This window comes from Oncorhynchus mykiss, chromosome 24 (genome assembly GCF_013265735.2).
Source record: "Oncorhynchus mykiss isolate Arlee chromosome 24, USDA_OmykA_1.1, whole genome shotgun sequence".
Lineage (NCBI taxonomy): Eukaryota > Metazoa > Chordata > Actinopteri > Salmoniformes > Salmonidae > Oncorhynchus > Oncorhynchus mykiss.
The window spans coordinates 36,124,296-36,136,364 of NC_048588.1; the positions used below are offsets into that span (position 1 = coordinate 36,124,296).

General features: G+C 44.2%; 1 protein-coding gene across 1 annotated transcript; it reads left to right on the plus strand.

The window, feature by feature from the left end:
• The first annotated feature begins 526 nt into the window (after positions 1 to 526).
• Positions 527 to 1,925, plus strand: LOC110503428 (P2Y purinoceptor 13-like). The gene has a single exon (XM_036961992.1). The coding sequence runs from the start codon at positions 718 to 720 to the stop codon at positions 1,894 to 1,896; it is 1,179 nt and encodes a 392-aa protein (XP_036817887.1). The 5' UTR covers positions 527 to 717; the 3' UTR covers positions 1,897 to 1,925.
• The last annotated feature ends 10,144 nt before the right edge of the window (positions 1,926 to 12,069 follow it).

Here is a 12,069-nt window from a genome sequence, read left to right on the forward strand (position 1 = left end):
TTACCTCTGCTGCAGAGGATAAGTTCGTTAGATTTACCAGCCTCAGAAATTTCAGCCCAAATCAATACTTCACAGAGTTCAAGTAACAGACACATTTCAACATCAACTGTTAAGAAGAGACTGCGTGAATCAGGCCTTCATGGTCGAATTGCTGCAAAGAAACCACTACTAAAGGACACCAATAAGAAGAAGAGACTTGCTTGGGCCAAGAAACAAATTTGAGATTTTTGGTTCTAACCGCTGTGGCCATTCCAGGTGACGATGGTTGAGAGAATGCCAAGAGTGTGCAAAGCTGTCATCAAGGCAAAGGGTGGCTACTTTAAAGAAACCTGCACATTATAAGAAGAAGAGAAAAAATCTTATTTTAATTTAGAGAATATGCAATGTCTATGTTTTGATAAGAAATCATTTGATATGTTGCTATGAGTAGTGCTTTTTCCAATAGTTTCTTGTTGGGGTCTAAATGACCCCAGTTGAGAATCCATGTCAAATATGTTGGTCGTTTGAGGGTTAAATTAATGATATTTCGACAATTCTCCATTGAACCTGTTTTGAAGACAGTGTTTTTTACAATTACATGGTTTACAAATGAAACAAACTTATATTTGGGGTTCTGATGGGATATGACAGTTGAAATGAGCACAGGAAGTATTTAAATTCTTAAATTATATTCATCAAGAAACAATTACTACATTGAATTCATTAAAGTTAAAAAGTATGTACCGATCTCAGATTTCCCCTTTAAATGTAGAAATACATGTTTATTTTAATAATTTTTTTTGCTCTGCATATTTTTCAGATTCCTCAAATCTAGTAGCCACAATGCCATCACTTTCCCCTCCACTGGACTGTGGCTTCAATGAAGATACCATAAATATGACTATAACAAGTCTCTACTTTCTGTCGTTCATCCCGGCCCTCATCATCAATGGGGTAGCAGCCTGGGTCTGCATGCACCTTCGGTCAACGTCCACCTTCATGGTGTATCTGAAGAACCTTCTGGCCGCTGACCTTCTCATGACCCTGACCATCCCTCTCAAAGCAGCCAATATCCTGCCCAGTGCTCCTCTGGCTCTGAAGGCCTTTTCCTGTCGCTACTCTGATGTTATTTTCTATCTCTGTATGTACATGAGCATCATTCTATTGGGCCTCATCAGTCTGGACCGCTTCTTCAAGATCATCAGGCCCTGTGGCAGGTTGTTGGGTCAGAACCTGGTCTTTGGCAAAGTGCTGTCTGCCTCTATCTGGGTGGTGCTGTTGGCCACTGATGTCATTCCAACCATGATCCTGACCAATCAGGATCCCACCAACAAGACTAATGAAGCCTGTATGGAAATGAAGAGCGAAGCAGGACACGGTTTGCATAGAGGCGTGGTCATATTCAACAACTCAATCTTCTGGGTGGTGTGTGTTCTTATTTGCTTCTGCTACATATGCATAGCAAGGAAGGTTTTTAAATCATACAGGAAATCAGGAAGCAGCAATGACGAGGGGAGGCATAAGACTAACGTGCGGGTGTTTTTGGTTCTGGTGGTTTTCTTGGTGTGTTTTGGCCCCTACCATGCCATACGCATCCCCTACACCCAGCTTCAGGTTACCCAAACAACCAGCTGCGCTAAGGCTACCTTCCGGATCTCTAAAAAGATCACCTTGTGGATGTCAGCCATGAACGTCTGTCTGGACCCTCTCATCTACTTCTTCCTCTGTAAGACCTTCAGAACCACCCTGTTCAAGACCCTCCGTCTCCCACCTGGGACCTGCTGCTGGCTCACTGGGAGAGGGTCCGATCCCAACACAGCGGAGGATCAGACCCAAACACAGGAGACTCCCCTGGGAGACTCAAATCAAATCAAATCGAATGTTATTTGTCACATGCACCGAATACTACAGGTGTAGACCTTACATTGAAATGCTTACTTACAAGCCCTTAACCAACAATGAAGTTTTAAGAAAATACCCCCCCAAAATCTAAATAAATGTAAGAGAAGAATAACAAATAATTAAAGAGCAGCAGTAAATAACAATATACAGGGGCACCGGTGTCGAGGTAATTGAGGTAATATGTACATGTAGGTAGAGTTATTAAAGTGACTATGCGTAGATAATAACAGAGAGTAGTAGCAGCAGCGTTGCGGGGGGGGGGGACAATGCAAATGGTCTGGGTATCCATTTGATTAGCTATTCAGGAGTCTTATGGCTTGGGGGTAGAAGCTATTTAGGAGCCTCTTGTACCTAGACTTGGCGCTCCGGTACCACTTGCCGTGCGGTAGCAGAGAGAACAGTCTATGACTAGGGTGGCTGGAGTCTTTGACCATTTTTAGGGCCTTCCTCTGACACCGCCTGGTATAGAGGTCCTGGATGGAAGGAATCTTGGCCCCGGTGATGTACACTACACTCTGTAGTGGCTTGCAGTCGGAGGCCGAGCAGTTTCCTTACCAGGCAGTGATGCAACCCGAAAGGATGTTGTCGATGGTGCAGCTGTAAAACCTTTTCAGGATCTGTGGACCCATGACAAATCTTTTCAGTCTCCGGGGGGGAATAGGTTTTGTCGTGCCCTCTTCATGACTGTCTTGGTGTGCTTGGACCATGTTAGTTTGTTGGTGACGTGGACGCCAAGGAACTTGAAGCTCTCAACCTGCTCCACTACAGCCCCGTTGATGAGAGTGGGGGTGTGTTTGGTCCTCCTTTTCCTGTAGTCCACAATCATCTCCTTTGTCTTGATCACGTTGAGGGAGAGGATGTTGTCCTTGCACCACACGATCAGGTCTCTGACCTCCTCCCTATGGGCTGTCTCATCATTGTCCGTGATCAGGCCTACCACTGTTGTGTCATCAGCAAACTTAATGCTGGTCTTGGAGTCGTGCCTGGCCGTGCATTCATGAGTGAACAGGGAGTACAGGAGGGGACTGAGCATGCACCCTTGAGGGGCCCCTGTGTTGCCTCCTGGGTCTGGCCCGTCAGGAAGTCCAGGATCCAGTTGTAGAGGGAGTTGTTTAGTCCCAGGATCCTTAGCTTAGTGATGAGGGCACTATGGTGTTGAACGCTGAGCTGTAGTAAATGAATAACATTCTCTCATAGGTGTTCCTAGATCTGGATCTGTTGGGGCAGTATGCAAATTGGAGTGGGTCTAGGGTTTCTGGGATAATGGTGTTAATGTGAGCCATGACCAGCCTTTCAAAGCATTTCATGGCTACAGACGTGAGGGCTACGGGTCTTAGTGTTCTTGGGCACAGGGACTATGGTGGTCTGCTTGAAACATGTTGGTATTACAGACTCAGACAGGGAGAGGTTGAAAATGTCGTCCGGAACAGCTGACGCTCTCATGCATGTTTCAGTGTTGCTTGCCTCGAAGTTATTAAGCTTGTCTGGTAGGTTTGTGTCACTGGGCAGCTCTCGGCTGTGCTTCCCTTTGTAGTCTGTAATAGTTGGCAGGCCCTGCCACATCTAGCGAGTATCGGAGCCGGTGTAGTACAATTTGATCTTAGTCCTGCATTGATGCTTTGCCTGTTTGGTAGTTCATCGCAGGGCATAGCAGGATTTCTTATAAGCTTTGGGTTAGAGTCCCACTCCTTGAAAGTGGCAGCTCTACCCTTTAGCTCCGTGCGAATGTTACCTGTAAACCATGGCTTCTGGTTGGGGTATGTATGTACAGTCACTGTGGGGACGACGTCCTCGATGCACTTATTGATAAAGCCAGTGACTGATGTGGTGTACTCAATGCCATCGGAAGAATCCTGGAACATATTCCAGTCTGCGCTAGCAAAACAGTCCTGTAGTTTAGTATCTGCTTCATCTAACCACTTTTTTATAGACCGAGTCACTGGTGCTTCCTGCTTTAATTTTTAGCTTGTAAGCAGGAATCAGGGGGATAGAATTATGGTCAGATTTGCCAAATGGAGGGCAAGGGAGAGCTTTGTACGCGTCTCTGTGTGTGGAGTACAGGTGATCTAGACGTTTGTTCCCTCTTGTTGCATATTTAACATGCTGGTAGAAATTAGAACTGATTTAAGTTTCTCTGCATTAAAGTCCCAGGCCACCAGGAGCGCCGCCTTTGGATTAGCCTTTTCCTGTTTGCTTATGGTGGTATACAGCTCATTGAGTGTGGTTTTAGTGCCAGTATCAGTCTGTGGTGATATGTAGACTGCTACAAATAATACAGTTGAAAACTCTCTTGGTAGATAGTGTGGTCTACAGCTTATCATGAGATACTCTACCTCAGGTGAGCGAAACCTCGACACTTCCTTAGAAATTGTGCTCCAGCTGTTGTTTACATAAATGCATAGGCCCCCGCCCCGTGTCTTACCAGAGGCTGCCGTTCTGTCCTGCCGATAGAGTGTATAACCCGCTAGCTGCATAGGCTCCCGCCCCGTGTCTTACCAGAGGCTGCCGTTCTGTCCTGCTGATAAAGTTCTTAATGTCGTCGTTCAGCCACGACTCGGTGAAACACAAGATATTACGGTTTTTAATGTCCCGTTGGTAGGTTATACGTGCTTTCAGTTCGTCCCATTTCCTTTCCAGCGATTGAACGTTAGCTAGCAGAACGGATGGCAAGGGCAGATTAGCCACTCGTCGCCTGATCCTCAACAAGGCAGCCTGATCTTTTGCCTCAATCTCAGTTTCCTTCTCCAGCGAATCACGGGGATCTGGGCCTGATCGGGTGTCTGTAGTATATCCCTCCCATCCGACTCATTAAAGAAATACTCTTCGTCAAATTTTGAGGTTAGCAATCTCAGTTCTGATGTTCAGAAGCTCGTTTCGGCACATAAGAGATGGTAGCAGCAACATTACAATATGTACAAAACAAGTTACGGAGAACGAAAGCATGGTTGGTTAAGAGCCGATAAGACTCCTGTGCCTGTATAGAAAATAAAAACTCTTCTGAACTATCTTTTCATGCTGGCCCCTGGTGGAAGGTTAACTATCCTACCAGTAATATTAGAGAGTTTGGGTTATTACACATGATGTGATGTACTATCGTACTAATTATATTAGAAATTAATCCACTAGGTGTGATGTACTATCCTACTAGTTACATGTGTTGTAGGCCTACTATGGATTTGTTCATAGAGGTAGTTTTGTGCCACATAAAAAAAAGGGGTTAAATATGTGTAAAAAAAATCTAATAAAATTAACTCCTGAGCTTTCTTATATCTCCTAGATATAGGACACACACTTCAAAACCTTGTTCCTTCAGATTGACGTTTTCCTCTTTTTGAATGTTATTCCATGTGTTTCTAGCAGTAAAGTCCAAATTCATCATCTTTTACATACTTGTTTTGATACCTACAGGGGTCCTAAAATTCTACATCCAATAGCTAAATGATCCATAGTATGACCGTCTTTAAAACAACGCCATGTCACCGTAGCAACCCTCTTGTTGAGGTTTAGAGCTCTCCCCTCATCCAGTCACCCATTGTTGTAGGTTATAAGGATGTTATGGCAAGATGGCCCCCATGCTAACTATTAGCTTTCCAGTGTTTTCCATATTGTATTATTATGCTGTATTGTTTTTTTTGTGTGTTTTGTATGTTGAATTCACAAAATGAATTTCCATCTAAATGAATAACAAAGTACATCGTATTGTGGTGGCAGAATTTAGGGTGGAGCTGTTGTAACTTCTCGATAGGGATATGTTCTGTGTTGGACTGTGATGTCCTGCCTTTCATAGACTCCTGGTATGTTTTAACACCCTAAAACACAAAGCAATTGTGTTCTGGAACAGTTGTCAACCTATAGAAAAACTGTTGTGTAACCAATAGGATTGTATTATCACCTCCCACTGTATAAGGGACATGGAACCCATGTTACTTTTCAAGTTATTCCCTGTGAAATCAGAGGCGAATCTCCCCTGCAGCTGCTTGTATTAAAGCCTTTTCAATTATACAATTAAATAGTCTCTACATTTAATTTTTGGGATCTAATCTTCCACAACAGCATTGTATACTATAAAAATAAACATGGCAATAAAGGAATAACATGGTCCTATTGGGTTAAAGATATATATTTTTGGTTGCCAGATTGGTCTACAGTATGTCAAAAGGAGACTATCTGGGTTAAAATAATGTTGTGCAAATGATGCACTGCATTAGAGATTCACAATAACATAACCGTATGGTGGGGTCGTGCTGTTGCTTCAGCGTCACTCTGTTTCCCTGTATTTTCATCTGTCCGTACACGTAAAGCCATCTTGAGTCATTTCAGGGAAGGTCAAGGTGTGAGCTTTAGGATTTTAGGAGGTTAGGATTTTAGTAGGTTAGCAGGTTAGGCGGTTAGGATTTTAGGTGGTTAGGAGGTTAGGATTTTAGGCGGTTAGGATTTTAGGAGGTTAGGATTTTAGGCGGTTAGGAGGTTCACACCGTGAATTTACAGTGGTAGAAGCACTACACCACCGTACAGCCGGACAACTGATTGTCTTCTTGGGGGGACGACAGGTAGCCGAGTGGTTAGAGCATTGGGCCAGTGACCGAAAGGATGCCCGAGCTGACAAGATAAAGATCTGTCATTTAACCCACTGTTCCGTGGATGTCGATTATGGAAGCCCCCCGCACTTCTCTGATTCAGAGGGGTTGGGTTCAACACGGAAGACACATTTCAGCTGAATACATTCAGTTTTACAACTGCCTGGGTGTCTCCCTTCAGGTTGCTAGGTGAGTAAATGTATCAGTGGATAAAAGTCTCTCCTTTCTCAGCTGTTTTATGGTTCACTATAGGCTAAGCTTCCTTAGCCTAGTGGTTAGAGCGTTGGGCTAGTAACCGGAAGGTTGCAAGTTCAAATCCCCGAGCTGACAAGGTACAAATCTGTCGTTCTTCCCCTGAACAGGCAGTTAACCCACTGTTCCTAGGCCGTCATTGAAAATAAGAATTTGTTCTTAACTGACTTGCCTGGTTAAATAAAGGTAAAATAAAAAATAAGCTTCCTTCCTTTGGTTCACTATAGGCTAAGCTTCCTTCCTTTGGTTCACTATAGGCTAAGCTTCCTTCCTTTCGTTCACTATAGGCTAAGCTTCCTTCCTTTGGTTCACTATAGGCTAAGCTTCCTTCCTTTCATTCACTATAGGCTAAGCTTGGTTCACTATAGGCTAATCTTGTTTCCCTTGGTTCCCTATAGGCTAAGCTTCCTTCCCTTGCTTTACTATAGGCTAAGCTTCCTTCCTTTGGTTTACTATAGGCTAAGCGTCCTTCCCTTGGTTCACTATAAGCTGAGCTTCCTTATTTTGGTTCACTATAAGCTAAGCTTCTTTCCCTTGATTTCCTATAGGCTAAGCTTCCTTTTCTTGGTTCACTAAGCTTTTTCCCTTTGTTTATTAAGCTTTAATCCTTGGTTCACTATAGGCTAAGATGATTCTTTCCCTTGGTTCACTATAGGCTAAACTTCCTTCCCTTGGTTCTCTATAGGCTAATGCTAACAAAAGAGAACCAAAACAATGCATTGACTAATGCAAATCATTTAAATCATGTTGAATCATGTTAAGTTATATTAAATCATGTTAAGTTATATTAAATCATGGTTATATTAAATCATGTTAAATTCTCAGTGTTTTCATATAGACCTAGGAGAGCCCTTGAAAAAGTTTATCATTTGGCAGACAATGGATTAGATTGAGCTATTTCCAAACAATGGATTAGACTGAGATATTTCTATTTTTATAAACTGTGTCTTTTCCTTTTCCCTTTTTTCAGATGCTGCAATGACGCCTAACCTGACGCCTAACCTGACGCCTAACCTGACGCCTAACCTGAAGCCTAACCTGACGCCTAACCTGGCGTCTAACCTGACATCAGACTGGCATCTAACCGGACACCTAACCTGACATCTAACCTGACACCTAACCTGACGCCTAAACTGGCGTCAAACCTGACATCAGACTGGCATCTAACCTGACACCTAACCTGACATCTAACCGACATCAGACTGGCATCTAACCTGACACCTAACCTGACACCTAACCTGACAACTAATCGACATCAGACTGGCATCTAACCTGACACCTAACCTGACACCTAACCGACTTCAGACTGGCATCTAACCTGACACCTAACCAGACACCTAACCTGACACCTGACCTGATATCAGACTGGCATCTAACCTGACATCTAACCTGACACCTAACCTGACATCTAACCGACATCAGACTGGCATCTAACCAGACGCCTAACCTGACACCTAACCTGACACCTAACCTGACACCTAACCTGACATCTAACCGACATCCGACTGGCATCTAACCAGACACCTAACCAGACACCTAACCTGGCATCTAACCTGACACCTAACAGACATCAGACTGGCATCTAACCTGACACCTAACCTGACACCTAACCTGACATCTAACCGACTTCAGACTGGCATCTAACCTGACACCTAACCTGACACCTAACCAGACACCTAACCAGACACCTAACCTGACACCTAACCTGACACCTAACCTGACACCTAACCTGACACCTAACCTGACACCTAACTGACATCAGACTGGCATCTAACCTGACACCTAACCAGACACCTAACCAGACACCTAACCAGACACCTAACCTGACACCTAACCTGACACCTAACCTGACACCTAACCTGACACCTAACCTGACACCTAATCGACTTCAGACTGGCACCTAACCTGACACCTAACCTGACACCTAATCGACTTCAGACTGGCACCTAACCTGACACCTAACCTGACATCTAACCGACTTCAGATTGGCATCTAACCTGACACCTAACCAGACACCTAACCAGACACCTAACCTGACACCTAACCTGACACCTAACCTGACACCTAACCTGACACCTAACCTGACACCTAATCGACTTCAGACTGGCACCTAACCTGACACCTAACCTGACACCTAATCGACTTCAGATTGGCATCTAACCAGACACCTAACCAGACACCTAACCAAACACCTAACCAGACACCTAACCAGACACCTAACCAGACACCTAACCAGACACCTAACCTGGCATCTAACCTGGCATCTAACCTGACACCTAACCTGACATCTAACTGACATCAGACTGGCATCTAACCTGACACCTAACCGACATCAGACTGGCATCTAACCAGACACCTAACCAGACACCTAACCAGACACCTAACCTGACACCTAACTGACATCAGACTGGCATCTAACCTGACACCTAACCTGACATCTAACCGACATCAGACTGGCATCTAACCTGACACCTAACTGACATCAGACTGGCATCTAACCTGACACCTAACCTGACATCTAACCGACATCAGACTGGCATCTAACCTGACACCTAACCGACATCAGACTGGCATCTAACCTGACACCTAACCTGACACCTAACCTGACACATAACCTGACACCTAACCTGGCATCTAACCTGACACCTAACCTGACACCTAACCAGACATCCCAATTCTTCATCTAGACTGTGGCTCTTTCAATCATGGCGACCTAGATGTGGTTATCCCATATATGTTCCCGCTTGCCTTGCTGTTGAATGGGGTCGTGTCCTGGGTCTCCCTACACCTGAGCTCAACCTTCATGGTGTATCTGAAGAACCTTGTGGCCTCTGACCTTCTCATGAACCTGACAACACCTGACCACGCCTCTCGTGGCAGCCAGTGAACAGGGCTCCAGAGTAAAGCAGAGGTCTAAAGCACTGTATCTCAGTGCTTGATTCGTCATTACAGACCCTGGTTCGATGCCGGGCTGTATCACAACCAGGAGTGACATAGGGTGGAGCACAATATGACTCGTCTGGGTTAAGGGAGGCCAGGGTAGGCCGACATTGCAAATAAGAATTTGTTCTTAACTGACTTGCCTAGTTAAATTTAAAAAAATACAAATAAACTTCCAACCTCATCTGTTGGGTTATGAGAATTTGCTGGTCTCTACTCCGTTGTTATCTTCTACACAAGAATCCCTCTACTGGGCCTCATCAGTCAGTCAGCATATTGATTGCAGGACCCGCGCAAGTAATACACTCGAATACACTTGCTACTCTAACTTCCGCAATGCATACAAGGCCCTCCCCTGCCCTCCCTTCGGCAAATCCGACCACGACTCCATCTTGCTTCTACCATCCTATAGGCAGAAACTCAAACTGGATGTACCCGTGACTAGAATCATTCAACGCTGGTCTGACCAATCGGAAACCACGCTTCAAGATTGTTTTGATCACGCGGACTGGTAAATGTGTCAGTATTGTCTGAGGCTGCCCGGATACGCTGACTCTGTGACTGAGTTAATCAGGAAGTGTATAGGAGATTTTGTACCCACAGTGACTATTAAAACCTACTCAAACCAGAAACCGTGGATAGATGGCAGCATTTGCGCAAAACTGAAAGCGCGAACCACGCATTTAACCATGGAAAGAGGATTGGGAATATGACCGAATATAAACAGTGTAGTTATTCCCTCAGCAAGGCAATTCATTCACTTCTCTGGGATATGTGGGATGCTAGCGTACCATCTGGCCAAAAGCCAGGGAAAATGCAGAGCGCCAGATTCAAATACATTACTATAAAAATCTAACTTTCATTAAATCACACATGCAAGATAGCAAATTAAAGCTACACTTGTTGTGAATCCATCTAACATGTCAGATTTCAAAAAGGCTTTTCGGCGAAAGCAAACAATGCTTTTATCTGAGGATGGCACCATAGTAAACAAAGAGAGAAAGCATATTTCAACCCTGCAGGCGCGACACAAAACGCAAAAATAAAAATATAAATCATGCCTTACCTTTGACGAGCTTCTTCTGTTGGCACTCCAATATGTCCCATAAACATCACAAATGGTCCTTTTGTTCGATTAATTCCGCCCATATATATCCAAAATGTCAATTTATTTGGCATGTTTGATCCAGAAAAACACCGGTTCCAACTTGCTCAACGTGACTACAAAATATCTCAAAAGTTACCTGTAAACTTTGCCAAAACATTTCAAACTACTTTTGTAATAAAATTGGAGATGGGATGATCTGTGTTCAATACAGGAAGAAAACAAACTGAAGAATGCTTTCTGGTCACGCGCCTCTATCTAACAGTACACTTCAAGTGACCCTCGTTCAAGATGGCAGTACTTCTTCATTACACAAAGGAATAACCTCAACCAATTTCTAAAGACTGTTGACATCCAGTGGAAGCGATAGGAACTGCAAGAAGGTCCCTTAGAAATCTGGATTCCCAATGAAATCCATTGAAAAGAGTGACCTAAAAAAAAAAAGATTTTTTTGTCTTCGGGGTTTCGCCTGCTAAATAAGTTCTGTTAAACTCACAGACATGATTCAAACAGTTTTAGAAACTTCAGAGTGTTTTCTATCCAAATCTACTAATGATATGCATATCTTATCTTCTGGGGATGAGTAGAAGGCAGTTGAATTTGGGAATTCATTTAATCCGGACGTGAAAATACTGCCCCTGTCACCAAGAAGTTAAATAAGCGAAATGTCGGTACAGGGACAAAGTGGAGCCGCAATTCAATGTCTCAGACACGAGACGTGTGTGGCAGGGTCTACAGGCAATTACGGACTACAAAAAGAATACCCGCCACGTCACAGACACCGGCGTATTGCTTCCAGACAAACTTTACACCTTCTTTGCACGCTTTGAGGATAATACAGTGTCACCGACACGGCCTGCTAACAAGGACTGCGGGCCTCGCCTCCCCTCTCCTTCTCTGTGGACAACTTGAGTAAGACGTTTAAACATGTTAACCATCGCAAGGCTGCTGGCCCAGACGGCATCCCTAGCCACGTCTTGAGAGCATGCTGGTGTGTTTACTGACATATTCAATCACTCCCCATCCAAGTCTGCTGTTCCCACATGCTTCAAGATGGCCACCATTGTTCTTGTAGGCAAAGATAACTGAACTAAATTACTATTGCCCGTAGCACTCACTTCTGTCAGCATGAAGTGCTTTGAGAGACTAGCCAAGGATATCACATCACCTCCACCTTACCGGCCACCCTAGACCCACTTCAGTTTACATACCGCTCCAACAGGTCCATTGATAATGCAATCGCCATCACACTGCACACTGCCCTATCCCATCTGGACAAGAGGAATACCTATGTAAGAATGCTGTTCATCGACT